The following is a 17,811-nucleotide window of genomic DNA, read 5'->3' on the forward strand; positions in this document are numbered from 1 at the left end:
ACCTCAAAAAATGTTTTTGTCCCTTTCAGACCGATAAGAAGCTAAGGTTGCCTGTGTGTCCCAGCAGTGAGATACTGAGGTGTTTATCACTAATTCCTCAGAGTTTCACCTCTGGGACATTCCTCTTATTGCCCACTGGTACCATACTCCACCTGTTGGGCTCCAAAAGTCAAATTTAGCCGCATTCACAAAATAGCCTTGTGGATATTGCAAGAACATTTAATGAATATTGTTCCTGTATTACTGCGATAGACTGGCGACCTGTCCAGAGTGAACCCCGCCTCTCACCCACTGACAGCTGGAGATAGGCACCAGCACCCCTCATGACCCCAATAAGGATAAGCATGTTAGAAAATGGATGGATGTTCCTGTATTAGACGGCTCCTTTTTGTGATTTGTGCAGATTTACTGTTAAATTAAAGACCTTGATGATTTTTTTTTTTTTTTTATTTTGAATGTTCACTAAAGATACTGTATTTATTTGCCTATTTCTTTTTATTTATAAGATATCCAGCCACCATTTTGCACCTATTTTAATGTCAACTGTTACTTAGGTATTAATTAAAAGAGCAAGAAAAGCTTTGTTTGCTTTATGTGTCTCTTTTTATCTAGTTATACCAAATAGGGCTCACACAAAAACAGGACCCAGGCATCCCAGAGCACGTGGGCGTCTCTAAAGGGACAACAGGAGTCGTGGTCTTTACCGTGACTCCACTAAACAAGGTGCATGGATGATTAATTCTCTCTGGCTGTGTTGCTCTCTCCAGTCTGACTCACAGGGGACTCACCGCCTGTTTAGCCACCATTAGATGAGGTCAGTGCATGTTTAGCCTGTCGCCACTTCTGAACTACGGCAGTCAGAGGCAGCAGTCTGAATCTCCACCGCGGCGATATAACCGCGATGACAACCGTGAAGAATCAGCACCCTGAGCATGAATTACATCTGTCCGTCTGCTGGGTCACTGGCCCCCCAGGGGTGGAGCAAAACGCTTTACATCGTCACACGTCTTATTTCATTAAAGCCCCGAGAGGATAAGCTGGTAAAATTCACTTCAGTTACAGCGGACCAGAAAATAAACTTTCAGGGTTCTGTTTTATGTCTCCGGACATCAAGTCCTTGTCAGATTCTAAAGTTATTAGAATCTCCCTGAAGTATGCAAAAACACAAAAGAATCCATGTTTTTTTTTTTTGTTTATTAAGCAAAAACGCTGCAAAAGATGCAATTTCCTTAAGATCTATAAAAGGAAAGCAGCAGTAAGTGGCTTGTACTTGTATAGTGCTTTAACTAGTCTGACGACCCCAAAGCACTTCACACTACAATCAGTCATTCACCCATTCACACCCTGACGGTGGTGATCTATGTTAGCAGCCACAGCTGCCCTGGGGCAGACTGACAGAGGCGGGGCTGCCATACATCGGCGTCACCGGGCCCTCTGACCAAGAAATTCAGGTGAAGCGTCTTGCCCAAGGACACAATGGTCAGAGTAGGGAGCGGAACTGGCAACCTGCCAGTTACAGGACAAACTCCCCAACTCCTGCACCTCTGTCGCTCTCACTATCAGTGAGCATATCACTAAAAATGATCTTTTTGCAGCATGATTTTACAAATGCGTGTTCTTACAAAGCCACGGTGAAAAACATCAGCAATGACCTTAGAGATTATGAGGCCATTTTCAGCCTCTTCTAATTAACATCCAGACAGCTGTCAATCTTCCCAGGAGTGATTAGAAGTACAGTACTCTAAGAAATTACAAAAGAAAAAAAATAACCTGAGCTCAGAGTCCTATCAATAAAAAATAAACATTCGCTACGCCTAAAGCTTGGGAAAGAGATGTATTTTGAGTTTTCTTTGACAGCAAGAACCTGTAGAAATGTATCTGAGTTGTTGTGGTAGAGAGTTGCAGAGAACAGGACCATAATGGCGAAACAACAACCAAGGCCTATAGTGGCCTTCATTTATGTGTGCAGGAAGGAAAAATTGGCATAAGTTCATTTTAATGCAGGTTTTGGGAATCATTAGTTTGGATCTGAGCTCAAATCCCTCAACAGGTTTTAGATTGTGCACACGAGTTTGGTTTATTAGCACTAGATTTTATATTTAGGGAATTTAAAGAAAAATAAGAGACACCAGAGCCAACGATGCAGAGGAGGTGACGGTGGCTATTAGAGCAAGCGGGGCTTCCTGAACACAACAGCCTGACCGCCTTCATGCCAAGCTGCAACCAGGCAGTAACTCCTGTCATATATGAGTTTCACTTTTTTCTTAAAGTGAACTACAGGAATACACTACCTTTTTTAAATAAATTCACGTTTATTGCATAATGGATGTGGAGCAAAAATAAAACAAACGGTGCATGAAAAATCGATGAGATTGAGTTGCTTCGTGGGTCTGTAGGTCTACCTGAGTCGAGCTGTGTGATAACACACACGTACTGATAAAAGCTTTACCGCTACTTTTTCATTTCATTTTGGCTTTATGCATTAGTCAGAATTGTGATGTAGGTCCCTGAACTGTGACCTACATACGCTCAGAGTGGGACATTTCCTGCTCTCTGGTGGACAAACCCGATTTTCTTTCAGTCACTGGCTGTCATTTATGTAGACATATCTGGAATAGCATCCTTCTGACTCAGACTGATTTATCTTTACTCCTTGATCTAAAAACCAACCTGTAATGTCACACGGTGGCAGAGGGGCAGAAAAAATGGACTTGAACATGCACCGCAGTGCAGAAAGCTTTCAGGGACCGAGTTAATAGATCCAATAAATAATGACTCCAGGCTCCATAAGGATGCACTTTGCAGTCTGGTGAATGTGTGATTTTAAACCTTAGTGACAGAACATCCCACCGCATGCGAGTTCTCACTTGCAGTGTTACAAGCTTATATCTGTGCTCATAACACGTGTGGAGATTAGCATTAGGATTTGGAGTTTGGAGAGAGGGGGAAAAAGATCACAGGATTTAGAAAATTGCTCGAGCAGACGGCTAACTGGGTGTTTCGTCATTTGCATAACTTAGATTTATATTTCCTCCAAAACCTCCTGGCACCAGTTACCACCACGCTCTGTTCGCTCACTTACTGTCATCTTAATTTGTGTTGTCACCTCTCTGTCTTTCACCCCTGCTGTCTGCGTCCCCCTTACCCTCCTCATCGCCCTTTTTATTTTTTCCCCTACCGCTTTTGTCACACTTTTCTCCCCCTTGCTTTACCCCAGCTGCTTCTCGTGCCTCCATCGCCTCACACAGACGGATATAGACGAAAAGCGAAGACAGAAGGAGACGCGGAGAGGTGACAGGATTTGGGGAGGCGATGGGAGGAAGGAGGGGAGAGAAAACAAAGCGAACAGGAGGCAGTCGGAGAAGGTGAGAAAGCGGCGAGAGCGAGAGGAACGGCGAGCTGTGGATAAAATCCGAGAAAAGGCGCGGGCCTCGTTTCGCCTCCTCCATCGCGCCCTCACTACAGGAGCGCCAAGCTTTTTGTTTCCCTCGCCGTTGCCCTGGTAACCGTTGGCAGTTTCACGTCGGAGCCACATGCCCCGCTGACCGACAGCTCGCTGCAACCTGAGGCGCTCGCCTACACACACACAGGCACATGCGTTTACACAAACCAGATTGCCCGGCTGACCAGCTGTTTGCTGCAGAGGTGCCTTGAAGCTGCAGCCCACACACACCAAGCTGCACCAACCAGAAGCCGCTGCGTTGTGGTGTTCGCGTTTGGCTCAAACGGCATGATAAGAGAAAAGAGGACATTTATAGCCTGGACTGTTGGCAGAACCGAAAGAACTCAAGATGGAAAGATTTCAATTCAATTTGATTTTATTTATATAGCGCCAATTCACAACACATCATCTCACGGCACTTTCTAAAGTCAGACTCCATCAGATCCTCCAGGTTGGTGAGAAAGTTTCCTCTCTAAGGAAACCCAGCAGGTTGCATCAAGTCTCTCCAAGCAGCATTCACTCCTCCTGAAAGAGCGTAGAGCCACAGTGGACAGTCGTCTGCATTGTTGATGGCTTTGCAGCAATCCCTCATACTGAGCATGCATGAAGCGACAGTGGAGAGGAAAACTCCCCTTTAACAGGGAGGAGAACCTCCAGCAGAACCAGAACCAGGTCTAAGTTTTGATTTGCTGACTGATGAACTGAAGTCATCCTAAGTATCTGCTTTATTTCCCTTGTACTTTTATTTTATTTTTATTTTTTTATTTTTTGCTACACTGTCTATATGTGGACACACTGTACATACCTTATACCTTATGCACCTTTTCATCCTTTTGGCACCCTCTTTTGTTTATTAAGCCGATGTGTGACAAGTGAATTTCTCCACTGTGAGATCAAAAAAGCCTATCTTATCTTATCTTATCTTAAAATAACAGAAAATGCTTAGGCCAAAGCCGGTAATCAGCATCACCGTACACCGAGGTTTAAAAAAACCACAAAAATTATCTGCTAAACTATTCCTCACATCCACTGCTGCCCCCTCCTGGGGCTGTGCACTGCCGGTCAGCTGGTTTAAAAAAAAGGCTGGTATACTTTCTCCTACTTTTTTAAAAAAAAGTGTTTGGAGTTTGCAAATTCTTCCTACCACAAAAAAAGGCAGCTCAAGGTGAGTCCTCTCATCAGCACCAAATGGCCTCGAACAAAATGATTCCAATCAGATGTGAGTTAAAAATGCCTTCATATCTGAGAGAACAGTTAGACGCGGCTGCAGATGACTTTTATAAAAGCAGAGCGACACAACAAAGAAGAAACAACTTATTGTTTTCAGGAAGATGCTTCACTGTGTCTTCATTTAGCCTGAATAATTAAATTTAGCCGGTCAGCTAAGGTGAGCAGTGGAACAGAGAATCTTCAGGGACGAAAAGTCAAAGTTCATTGGTTGGTTCAGGCTTAAAAACAACACATAAACGTTTTAGCTTTCATAGAGAGCAACAGAAACCAGCAGGATGAGACATCTGTTGTGATTCAAACTTTAGAAGTAGACTGAATTGAATTAAGTCGAACCAGTTTTGTTTTCTACACCTTGGAGACACGTAGCTCACTTAAAATGTCTCTTCCAGTGAATGTTGGATCCTCCTTCTGCTGTACTGTGAGAGGATCACAGAGCAGGGAAGCATTTTCTGAACTGCTCTCATCACAGGGTCCCTGCCAACAGATTCCTTATATCACCATCTTAATTTACTGGATAAGCGCTGTTTTAAGAACCATTTGTGAAAGCCCTTTAAAATCCTATAGCTGTTGATGAAGGAAGACAAAACTGAGGCAACTGTAAATTGTAAAGTGACTGCAAAGTAATTGAAATGCAGATTTTTCAACATTATTTTTTTGCCATGGGGCGATAACCTGACACTTGGTATAATGCAAAGTTATCAATAAAAGCATATTACTGACTTTAACAAGCTAACTATGCTTTTAAACAGATCTAAAATCCTTGTTTTGGGTTGTAATGAGCTCAGAAATCTGGCAATATGACACTGGGCTCAGCACGCCGTGACCGATGCCAGATGGCCGAGACCTTGTGTGTTTGGATCTAGATCACAACCTACAGGTCACGGTCTGCAGAGCTGACAACAAACAGAACCCGGTTGGCTCTTTTACTGTCAGAGTCATAAAGGCATGGCTTAGTAATATCTATTCAGACCTTTCATTTTGCCTTGTGAAGCACTTTCACCTCTTAGGATCTGAACTACCGACCATTTTCAAATTTGTTTGAGTGTTGATGAATTTTGGACATTTTTGCTATTTCACCAAAACGAAACCTGTGATCCATCAGTTGCTCTGAATCAACGTACCTCCACCCAGTTTCCATCAACTTCGTGGAAGAGAACGCAGAACGGGTCGGATTTGGAGGCTACGTCTCGATCCAGCAGGTTGGAGGCTGTGACGGATAGCTCGACCCGAGTGATGCAGTGCTGTGGTCCAACACTGCGGCTCCGACCGTCCTGTGCCACGCCCAGTGTGTAGGCCATGATCTGAGGTCACAGTTGTTCAACCTGAAGTATAAGAGATGTGCAAAAATAAGCAGAACAATTCCTTATTCTCTTCACCAACCACAAACATCTTTTAAGATATTCTAACAAAGGCGCTTGGACTTTCAGAAACATCCTTGTTTCAAGGGAAATTTATATTTCAGTTAATAAAGAATTGACACACTTAAATGGCTTTTAGCTTTGTTACAGTGTTAAATGACTACAATTTTAATAAGTGATCAAAGAACATAACAAAGCAAGTTATTCTCCAGATGCATTCATTCTGATCAGCACTAAGAGCCACGCAATTCAGGCAGAAATATCACAGGAATCACATTCAGTGTGAACGCACAACCATTATGTGCATGTTAAATTTGTTATTGTCTGTAGCTGTTTAACTTGCTAACCCATTATTCAGATGGGTGAGTCCTACTATTTTGCCATCGTGTGCAAATTGATAAAGTTTTCCGGCTTGTTTAAGCACAATTGTGTGTTAGCCATTCGAACAGCAGTGGGCTGAGCTCACAACCTTGAGGGACTCCAGTAAGGGAGTCAGATATCGTCTTTTTACCAAAGCCAACTGACTGCAGTCTCTCAAAGAGGATATTCAGAATCCAGAGAAAAGTGGAAATGTTCAAACCAAACAGAAGACGCTTCTTTGTTGTCGCTAGAGAATGATGATAATAAAAACAGTCCTAAAATTAATTTACTCAATTTTGCCATACGTGTCTTTGCATTCCAAATGAAAGAGCACTTCACACACAGTGTGGTGGATATTGCATCCTTAGGAGCTATTAGGGTGGTAAGCCAACTTGTGTGTATCAAGGAAAACAGGGATGCTAGCTGTGATTTGTGCATTGAGTAGTTGAGTATCTGGGCTTGATGCAAGAGAGCGGTCGTCATTCAGGCAGGGTGTTGTTTTGCTACTGGTATGACTCGCTAAGTTTCGAAAGGCGTAAGCAGCACAAGGTGTGACACTTCAGGATCACATTGATATCCATTGGATGACCCTGGTTTACAGGGTCATCCAATGGATATCTTATCTATGTACTTTTCTCCAGAGAACTGAAAGCTGTCATCTTGTACGTGTACACGTTGTGCTTCTCTGTAGCACGGCTTTGAACTGAACAGGGAAAGAAATGATTCAGTTTCTCTGCTCCTTCTTCTTGGGATGCCCTCCAATCAGAATGAAGCTGTCACTGAAAGCTTTCTGTTCCATTTTAAGAAACTGACAACAAAAATCCATGAAGAATTTTAATTAATTAAATTTTTTATGCTGTTGCTGTAGCTATAACCATTGCATTTAAAATCGTCAAATGGATCACATTTTATGCTTTTGATGTTTATTTTTGTCCACAACGACAAGCCAGGTCACCTTTGGGTAAGAGGTCTTGATCTCGATGGGTTTTTATCTGGTTAAATAAAAATAAACAGGAAAACAACTGCTGTGTTTGTGGCGTACTGTGAAGGCGAAAATAAGTAACAGTGTTTTATAAAGAAATTAGGATGTCGACAATACATCGGGTATAAGTGAGGAAGATAAACAACAAACAATTTTACATAAAAAAGGGTTACTATGTTTGAATAATTGCTTAACAGCACTAAGAGTTTGCTCCGGAAAATGATGATTTACTGCAGCAGAGCCAGACTTTTGTCCGCATTAGGCCTACGATTCTTAAAAAAGTAGGATATTACACCAGAAAATGCCCTAAAGAGGTAAACAATCAACTAAACACGCACCACACACACAGCCATAGTGCCATGAGACCAGATCAAACCTAACCGCCATAAGAAAGAAGTTTACGGCAAAGACGGACACACTTTTCCAGCATCTTAACACTTCTGGTCAGAAATCAAAGTGAGACAATTCTGCCGCAGCTTTTCGAACACAACAGCTCCCTCTGCATCCACGAAGGTGGTTTTGTTCTCACGGCGGCATGCTGAAAGGATGCGGACTGTTGCTAAGATACTACTGTGTCACAACCAACGTGCTCCTCGGCTTCAGCCCCGTGATGTCACACTGGAGGTTGTGACGATGAGGATGAAAACAACAGCGTCTTCCTTCGCTTTACTCACTCACTCCCTGCTCTGGGATTCGTTTACTTGGTTGTTCACAGAAAATTGGGGACAATGTTGATTTCAGAGCAATCCTGGGCGGTATGAGGGATGAAATCCAGCTGCTGACACCTGCTGCTTCCCTCCTGTGCTCTGAGAGGTTTAGAATGAACAGAATGTGACATTACATCACTAGGAAGAGCTTTTTCTCTTATTGCCTTCTTCCTCAAAGTCTTGATTTTGCTCATGAAGCTGTGTTGCACCCCTTCAGGTCAGCATGCCTCAGTGTTCCGGTGGCACATCCAGCCCTGACCCTGCTGCAGAGACTCACATCCCAATCACACTTCACCACAGAGAGAGGACAGGTTGTTACCCGTTTAGAGCGCACTGACCTCTGCGCACACTCATCGGCTCTAATTACAGGTCCTCTCCGCTGCGTTTGGAGCCGGAGGCGTCAATGCCAGCCGGGTTCAGATGTAAACACCAATCATATGGACGCGGACCTAGATTGGCTATAGGTCAGAAACGTTGCTCAGCGTTGTTCCAGTTTCTATACGCAAACATTTCCACCATAAATACCACACCTGCCCCACATCCTTCCGGTAACTCTAGCCCGCTGTCTGAACGCGCACAACTGTACATCGTTTTACGCGAACTCATTTTACGCGTTAAGAAAGCAAACACTCCAACCAGCTCTCACTGCAACAGAGAGAAGCAAAAAAAAAAAGACTCACCTCAGTGTATGATGAGCAACTTCTCAGGCGTTTTCCACTTCCCCGTTTTGGGTTTTCTTTTTTTCTTTTTTTTTACTATCTCGCACAAGGAGGAAGAAAAACAAACATAGAAGTCTAAATCACTTTTGTGTCTAAATGGAGAAATCTGGAGTTGACATTTTGACCCGCAGCGGGTTATCCGGGGAGGCGCAACAGTGTGTGAGCGGAAATCATCCTCGGAGCGCGGACAGCTCTGCCAGCAGCGACGGACGGAGCTCCTCCAAGTTCACGGCAACGAGATCTCACCGGATGTACGGACGTTTCGCCTTCAAAATAAAGGCGGAGTGCAGGAAACGCGCTTCAGTTTTACGCACACCAGGTGTGACAATATTTACGCACCTTTATGAAGATGGATTACTTAATTTGCAGATCTTTGATTTTCTGAAAATATTGTATTTATTTATACTAATTTTACTTATTATTTAACTGCTTTACTAAAAATGCTGCACCCTGGCAGTGGGCATTTTTGGTTTGGGTAATATTAACTAAGGGCGGCAGTTTCTTTAGGGGTGAGAGATGGGTGCATTAAAAGAAAAAACAAGAAGTTGGTAAAATATCTGTCAGATGCACAAATTTAGTTTAGCTTATTTGTGTGTGCCGTCATCAATGGTTTTGCACTCCTGTACATCACGGGTGGCCTATAAAACTGGTTGATATCTGATTTGCTGTATGTGATTCAATGTGAAATCAAAGGTCAATTTCAGACTCTTTTAAGTCTATCTGGACGGCATTTTTGCTCATCTGGTTCAAAATAATAAGAATTTGATTGGTCATGTCTTGCTCCACATGGACAAGAGATTCACAATTAGAGACATGAAATCTTTTTCTTAAGAAGAAGAAGGGGGAAAAAAAACCTTTTGAAGCTTCCTTGTCATAACAGACAGATTAGTTTAAGGTCAGAAGGAAAACATTTTGTGTGTCTGTCCATCCATTGTATCCCTTTTTATCAGAGTTCAAATCGTTCAGGTCACAGTTCCAGGAGAGAACCAAGACGTCTCTCTCCTCAGTGACACTCTCTAGGTTAGGGGTCCAGTCCTGGGGGTCAGGTGACCAGGAACCTTTAGATGTGTCCTGGTCCAATACACCCGAGTCAAATAGCTGAATTAGCTCCTATTTTTAAATTTTTCGTGTAATTTTCTCCTGACAAATATTTGCTTTCTCATTTGAAATATAATAAATAAATACATAAACAAAGGTGTAAAAAAAAAATCTAAAACGTTTTTTCCCCTACTTCACAAAAATGGCATTTATCTGTGTTGTATAGACATTTTATATTCACTGGATTTAATAGAGATATGTTAATCTGTGAAATAATGTTCTGGCCTATGCAAAACATAATGCACTTGATTTTGATAGGATGCATCCACTAAACAAAGAAAAAGACAAACACAGCATGCTGACTTGTCAACTTTTTCCATTTTATTTTATTTTTTGCAGTTTGAATTGCATATTGTTATATTTTTGATAGCCTAATTTGTAAAAGCTGTCAGGGAAAGGGTTTATCCATAAATTATTTAGTAATAAGTCAACATGATGCTTTTTCTGGTGTTTTTTGTTCTTTTATTAGTTCACGACAGCAATTATGGCTGTAGAACCTTTAGTAACCACAAGAGGGAGCCATGTGTTTCAAAAAGGTGAAGTTTCTTCAAGCAGCTGCCAGTATTTTAGCCACAGCATTTGTTTTTATCATATTTACAATAAATAAGAAAGAAAAGAAACAAAATGTATAACTTTTTACAAGAAACAGACATACATTAAAAAAAATATCAAGGGTCCTCAGTGAAACTGAAGATATTGGCAGGATGTGAATGATCTCATTCATCTGGATCACCAGTACCCATGTAAACAAAAAACTTTGTATACACAAGTAGAAACAACACATTTCAAACAGATTTTGGCAAATTGTAGGCAAAATATCATCTTTTGTCTTTTAAGATGAAATAGCCCTAAAAAGCACACTTGGTTCCACCAGTGATTGTGACAAAAAAGGCAACAGAACACAATAAGGTGCATAAATCCCAGAACCGGGCCGTGTGCCATTTTATCAACAACTCTTAAAATAGAAATCGGTACAAGGTGAACAATATGTGAAAACTTACTTTGAATCAAACATAAATAAACAATAAAACTGAAGCTGCTAATTTCGTCACATCAAAGAGCAAAAATAAATACGTATTCTGACAGAGGCCACAACCTTTAATGGTGATTAGGAGAGGAGACCCCCCCAGATTACTGCAGATTCTTGGCTTATTGTGTGTTTTTCACTTATGCGGCCTCTGTGTCACAGTGCAAATTGGCTCATTAAATCAGAGTCTGCAGAAATACAAAGGAAAACATTTCTGTCCAAAAATTCATAGAACAGATAAAAGGTGGCCTTTAGCTTCACGGCAGAAACCGTGCGCAGAAGGATCCAAACAGATGAAAAATAACGAGCTCATTAAAGTAGTTACAAAATCTGTGCTGAGATCTGTGGCATGTCGTTTGGTCAGAAGTCATTTTACATCACGTCATACTCCTGATCCTATGATATGATTGTGGGATGTCTTAAAGGTCATTTGATGTAAATTAAAAAATAAATCCTATTCTGTGTTATTTTCATTGCTTGCAGTAAGACAAGTGTGCGACATGTGTGAGAGTTTTTCTCTGTATGTGGAGCATAAACAGATGAAATAACTTGACGCCACAGTTTGGACCCGCTGCCACAGTGTCGGCTGATTGCGCCTGTAAAACGAGAGGCTGACAGATGCAGCAGTCACAATTTAAAATAGACTCAAATACTTGATCTTTTCAATAAATACGCTCACTGAGCAGTTTGTTCCCAGGTGCTTTTAAACTTCAGCAGGTGCTGAAGTCAAACCCAGCTGGGACTGTTTGTTCTCCACCGTCCTGCGGTAAAAATCCCGTTAGGTGGAGGAGAAGTTCAGCCTCCTCTCCATCTGGTTGAACCTCTGTGCTTCATTCAGGGACACATTATTCTTCCACAGCCTGAAGGAAAACACAACAAGATGAAATTAAAGTACAGACTGCCACTCTGGGTCCATAAGACCCTCAGCCCCAGAACGCTCCACAGGTGCGGCACAGTGGCGGCCCACTGCTCCCTCAGGGGTGGGTTAAATGCAGACACATTTCACTGGGGTGTACCACGTTGCAATGAGAGAAATAAAGGTTGTGTTTTTAAAAAAAGGTTCCAGGTGAGGTAAAGGAGGTAAAGCTGTATGCTGACATGTACCTGATGACCTGTGGAGCAGGGCAGGACCTTAATGCTATGACCAGGGCCTCCACTCCAGCAGCACTCACACTGTTGCACTCCAGGCTAAAGAAAACAGACACAGAGACATTAATGTCTATAAAATATAGGTGCACCTTTCACTGTCCACCATTAAACTCCTACCGTGTATCTATGGTTAGAAAACTCATCCTCCCTGACATCTGCCTCGTTTTTCACAGGTTCTGTTAACTCATTTTTAATAGAGACAGTCAAGAAAGTGACTTTCGACGCTCCGACCATGCTTATGACTAGACTCCTGGAGCAGCTTTCTACCGTTTTATAACCAAGTAAAAACCAATCTGTTGTGATTGTGTGTTTAAATAAAAAACAGATCAATGTTAATCTGCCGTCAATGAACGAAAACATGAAAAACTCCACCGCCTTTCTATCAAAGAGCAGCTGGACGATGGTGAGCAGTCTGTGGGCTAATCTCTAACACATGATCGTGTGACACGCAGAGCATTTGATAATAATAACAATAATACTACTAATAATAATTGCTGTTCATTAACACATCAGCTCAGTTCTCCACCTGTTATCTCCGTTGTTTCTGCCTGCAGCTAAGGCAGTTAGTGTTTGTCCTCTTCAGAGAGATTTATTGGAAAAGAGGCGTTAGGTTGAGCTTCTGCTTACGTTAAAGTTTGGATTTCCCTAAATGTTGCAGCAGCACATCTTACTGAAAAAGTTAAATCCCCCAGTTAGTCTGGAGCGTGGTTAGCTTGTTAATGAGCTATCACAGGCAGATTATTCTCTAAATCTTTACATCAGTAAACTATGATAATATTACAGCAATGTCCTTTTGAAATGGTTTCTCTGTTGTTGTTGTTTTCTGGTTTTCTGGCACAAACAGAATAACTTCCGGGTCGCCATCGAATGTGCTTAATTAGTTTAAAAAGGACCAGAAAATATTTCCATAATTTCCTACAAAATTTTATGGTTCACTTTTTAACAACTGTCATTATTTTGTATGTAAAATATATTGTATTAGGAAAATGACTTGAGTGAGCTGTAAGGCATTTATGCTGTCAATGCGCCCTCTGGTGGACACATCACAGACAACAGGCGACCTGGTTGTTACCATAGACATATATACGTAGACACGTTGTTGGGTGCAGGTTCGCACGTCAACGTCACCGCCATATTGTATGTGGCAGAAAAAAGTTAAGTTCTGTTGTAGTGAACATGGATCAGAGAAGATGCCTCATTCCTGTGCTGCGCGGAAATGTATTCGGACTGATTTCACTACTTGTATCTGCCTTCTATAAACTAAGGCTGCACCATGTTGCATAACTGGACACACTAAAGCTGCAGAGTGGCAACACTAGAAAAAAGCTGTGCAAGACCATTCTTTTTCAAGGTTTTTAGCTTTTACCTGTAACAACAACAGCTCAGTATTTAAGTAATACTGGAAAAATAAACAAAAATCTGACACAATATTCTGAGAAAACGGGTATTCTAATTTCTTTATGTAACAATAAAACGTGAAAATAGCAGTCTCTGAAGGAGACATATTTAACAAACAAAAATGTGCATATTCTTTATCTTTCTTCATCCTCCTTGTATTCCTGTCCATATATTGCTGCAGAGATTATCCACTTTGCACAATCCTTTTCGTGCTTTTAAATAGTCTGTTGGTGTTTTTTTTATGTATGTATATATATATTCCTCTTATCTTGAGGCCGCCCTGCTTATTTCTTCCTTTTATAATCTCTGCTTCTCCCAATAGATTCATTAAGTGTTTACAACATGTTTACAACAGTTTCACGACTTTTTGATCTGATCAAGAATCATTTACACCGTCTCTCAGATGCTACTGTCCATTTGAACACGCTTTAGCTACTCTGAGCTCTTTGCTTATATAATAATGCACATTGCATATATGATTCTGTAAATCGGCTCCCCTCTTTCCTCTTTTTAACTTGAATATTGCATTTGTATTTGATTATGCTGTATTATCAGTAATTTATATTTTCTGTCTTACCTTTCTGATAAATTCCTTCTCTTTTGCTTTAGAACTTAAATTTTAGATTAGCTTGTTATTCACATTACTAATCTGGTGAGTAACCATCTGTTATTTCCACTGTCACACCCCAATTTCCGCTCAACTTATCTTTGTTTTTGTTCTATTATACGTTTTAACTAATGACTCTACAGTGTTGTTTTCAAATGTTGCCAATTTGCTCCTACTGCAGAATCTCTGATTCATATTTTTTTGCATCGTTTTTATATGCATCGTATCAAGCAATGAATTCATTAATAAATAGACCCATAGGACCTTTGTCATACACAGAAACACAGATATTGCACAGGGTGAGTTGTGCCACACATTTGTGGCGACCAGGACTAAATGCGGAAAATGTATTTTGTTTTCATCTGTAAACAGCAAATTATTTTGTTTTCATCTGTAAACAGCAAATTATTTTGTTTTCATCTGTAAACAGCATCATCGGCGGTACCAACGCCGCCGCTTGAGTCCATCTGAGTGGAGAAGAACCACCCACAAGGCATCAGCTTGGGGATGGAGCCACACGAAACAGGCTGTTGTATTCAGCGCACTGGTTAGGTCACATGCCCATTGGTCACATGCGAAACGATGAAAACATTTCCCTGTATGCCCTGGACCTAACGTAAAACGTGGACATGTGTGAGGAAAAGAGAACGTTTGGTCACCCTAACTTGACATTTCAATAAAATGCTGCGTCCCTGCACTCATCAGTCATTTTCACTGATTAAACCCTTTAAGTCTTAAAGGTTTTAGGAGCAGTTTCTGCCTGAAATTACATACCTGATATAAATCAAGTACAACTCCTTAGAATGGCGTCTCTGACATGATAAGTTAAGTCAACACCTGTTTGACTTAACTTAACACCATTTATTGAACAGAAAAGATTCACATCAATCTTTCAATGAGCTACCAAGGACAACCACAACTAAATTAATATTTGCTTTTAGTTTCCTTTTTCCTGTTTTATTTTGTTTAAAATTTTCTCCAACTTGTTTTTATTCTGTTTTTATTTTCCAATGTTTTAATCTTGTAAAGCACTTTGCATTGTCCTTGTACTGAAATGTGCTATACTAATAAATCTTCCTTGCCTTGATGGTCGCACACTTTCCAGCAGAACGTAAATGTAACGTGTACAAATCAAGTATTTTGATTGGACGATCCAAGCTTGGGGCCGTAGGATTTGTGCCCCACAGCTGTCTACTGAGAGCGTGTTGGTCGATTTCAGATGTTCATTATTTAAACAAACATTGGTGGACCGGCCCCAACATTAAGGCGCATCAAGAGGATTAAGCTTGTCAGTATTCTGGAGATATAGATATATAAACACATGTGTTTCTAACAGAACATTATACCTAAGGGAATCTGTATTTTTTACGGTAAAACGATCCTGTCCCACTCATTATTGGGAACATAAAGCTTCACAGCGACGTCTGTTGGGGCCAGGCCCCACTGGCCTCTGATGCAGAGGCCACAGGTCCATAGTTATAAAGTATAAATACATAATACGTTATCTGTGTAACAGCAAAACGTAAAACAATATTCTTTCAGTGGAACCACTATTGCAACTCTTACTATGCCTGATTTATTGGTGATTTAATTTAATGGATCACCCCAGTCCAGAGTGTAGCCCGCCTCTCGCCCAACAACATTAACCTCTCAGCGATCCAGTAGAAGGATAGATGGATGCCTCCCTGGCAGGGTTATATTTTATAGTGAAATATATTTTATAGTGAGAATTTCTACCCTGATAATCTGTTTTCACTGGGCAGATCCATGGATGGGTGTAAAATGGCTCTCCAAAAAACAAATAAGCTTCCTCCCTTCCTCCTGGTTATCTGCTTTTATTGTTGACATCATGCATTACACCCTGGACGCTTCCTGTCTGCCGTTTGAATTTTCTGCCGTATTTGTGCGAACGTGTGGAATCAAACTTACTCAATGCGAGCCAGATCGTGGCAAAAAGGCAGAACCTTGGCCAGCTCCTGGGCCACGTCGTCTCCACAGTTATTCCACCCGAAGCTGAGGGTAAAGAGAGGAAAATGATTTTCTGCTGTGAATAAACCCAGTATATAACTCAGTATGTAATGAGTCAGCATTCAACTTTGTAGTGTGATGACAGAGAAAGAAAAAAAATACATTTTTCATAATCTATGCTTTAGCACAGCTCCTCTAAACCGTGTGAAGAAATTCTGATCAAATTCACAAATCGATGAACGATGAACTTTAAATTATTTCTCCTTTTACCCCACATCCTGTATGAAGGGACAGTGGCTCAGACTGGCAGCGACAGCCCTCAGCGCTGAATCCCCCACGGAGGTCAGGCTGAATCAGGGTTAAAGAAGAAGAAGATAAACAATTAAACCTGTCTTCGATATAACCGAGATCAGATTCCTGAACTAACAGGACTTACTGGATCTTTTGGAGGCTCTTTAGGCTCATTACTGCTCTGGACAAGCTGAGCAAGCCTTCACTTCCGATTCTGTTTTCTGATAGACTAAATGAGAGGCACGTCTGTGTTAAAAGCGTGATGGAGAGGTTTGGAAGAAATGAATCCATGTAAAGCAGATGTAGCCGACAGAATCTTACTCTAAAACAGCGAGTTGGGTCATTGACGGGAGAACAAGAGCCATGCTGGCAGCAGAGAGGTCGCCAAGAAGGTTACTGGACAGACTGGAACAGAAAAGCAAGCAGGTGGTTTCATGCTGGAACATAATTAATAATTAAATGAATTAAGAAATCTAGTAACGATGGAAAAGCTTTCAATGTCGACGAAAATAAAAGATGTATGAGTGATATAAGATCTTCTCAGAGACTTTGTTCTTCAGCTGAGCAAGCAGACGCTACAGAACGAAGGCGCGTTCTTACTGGAGCTCCTCCAGGCGGCTGCAGCTCCTCAGAGCCTCCAGCAGCTTCTCCCCAGCAGAATCATTCACCAGATTCTTGGAAAGACTGGAGGAGAAAACACAGAGGAGTCAGTCTACGCTGTTTCAGCACATTTACAAAACAAGTGAGATTCCAAAAGAGTTAAAAAACAAAACAACTGGACTTTTTTTTCCCCGAAGTTTGAAGACGTTTCGCTTCCTATCCAGAAAGCTTTCTCAATTAAATTTAGTAACGGGGAGTATTACTAAGGGGTGGACCTGTTTCGGTTCAATCTGCATGTTATCTAAGCCATTAAAAGGCCTTTGTTGGGCAGTAGTATAAAGCTTGATGCTCCACATTACTCCAGGCATTTTGAATTGAGAAAGCTTCCTGGATAGGAAGCGAAACGTCTTCAAACTTCGGGGGAAAAAGTCCAGTTGTTTTGTTTGTTAACGTTTTTGGACTGACCATGACCTGGATGATGACTGAGAATCTTCACCAGCAAAACAAGTGAGACTACTTTGAATTGTCTTGTCACTGAGAAGTGCTTCATAAATAAACAGCTTCTGACGCCAATAAAAGGAACGGAGCTTAAAAAGCAAACCAGACCTGGTGATTTCAGTCTGTTTCTGTACTTTTTAAAGTTTGTGCTGGGATTAAAATCTAAAACAATTTTACTGCTGGCTAAGCATCACTGTTGAAGGGAAAACTCCTACCTTGTTAAAGCCTGTGAATGCATCGATTTGTTCTTTATTGCATTTGTTTTCAGCTCATGAAAAATAGCTTTGATTCTTCTCTCTAACCATCATTTTCTGCTGAATTATAAACTAATCTATCAAATAACCCACATCACCTTTTAACTCTGATTGTCAAGGCTT

General features: G+C 41.2%; 2 protein-coding genes across 2 annotated transcripts in view; both read right to left on the reverse strand.

The window, feature by feature from the left end:
• The window catches only part of cpne2 (copine II), a 50,398-nt gene extending 41,367 nt beyond the window's left edge, over positions 1 to 9,031 (reverse strand). The window contains exons 1-2 of the mRNA XM_012862954.3: positions 8,760 to 9,031; positions 5,794 to 5,994 (exon numbers count right to left, since the gene is read on the reverse strand). Coding sequence (XP_012718408.2) covers positions 5,794 to 5,970 — 177 coding nt within the window. The 5' untranslated portion in view covers positions 5,971 to 5,994; positions 8,760 to 9,031. The remainder of the gene's footprint in view (positions 1 to 5,793; positions 5,995 to 8,759) is intronic.
• Positions 9,032 to 10,194: 1,163 nt separating this feature from the next.
• nlrc5 (NLR family, CARD domain containing 5) overlaps positions 10,195 to 17,811 on the reverse strand; it is a 52,367-nt gene continuing 44,750 nt past the window's right edge. Inside the window, exons 48-54 of the mRNA XM_036126489.1 lie at positions 16,937 to 17,020; positions 16,658 to 16,741; positions 16,482 to 16,565; positions 16,316 to 16,393; positions 16,007 to 16,090; positions 12,028 to 12,111; positions 10,195 to 11,783 (exon numbers count right to left, since the gene is read on the reverse strand). Of these exons, the coding sequence (XP_035982382.1) occupies positions 11,702 to 11,783; positions 12,028 to 12,111; positions 16,007 to 16,090; positions 16,316 to 16,393; positions 16,482 to 16,565; positions 16,658 to 16,741; positions 16,937 to 17,020 (580 nt within the window). The 3' untranslated portion in view covers positions 10,195 to 11,701. The remainder of the gene's footprint in view (positions 11,784 to 12,027; positions 12,112 to 16,006; positions 16,091 to 16,315; positions 16,394 to 16,481; positions 16,566 to 16,657; positions 16,742 to 16,936; positions 17,021 to 17,811) is intronic.

Source organism: Fundulus heteroclitus, chromosome 2, assembly GCF_011125445.2.
Source record: "Fundulus heteroclitus isolate FHET01 chromosome 2, MU-UCD_Fhet_4.1, whole genome shotgun sequence".
Classification (NCBI taxonomy): Eukaryota; Metazoa; Chordata; class Actinopteri; order Cyprinodontiformes; family Fundulidae; genus Fundulus; species Fundulus heteroclitus.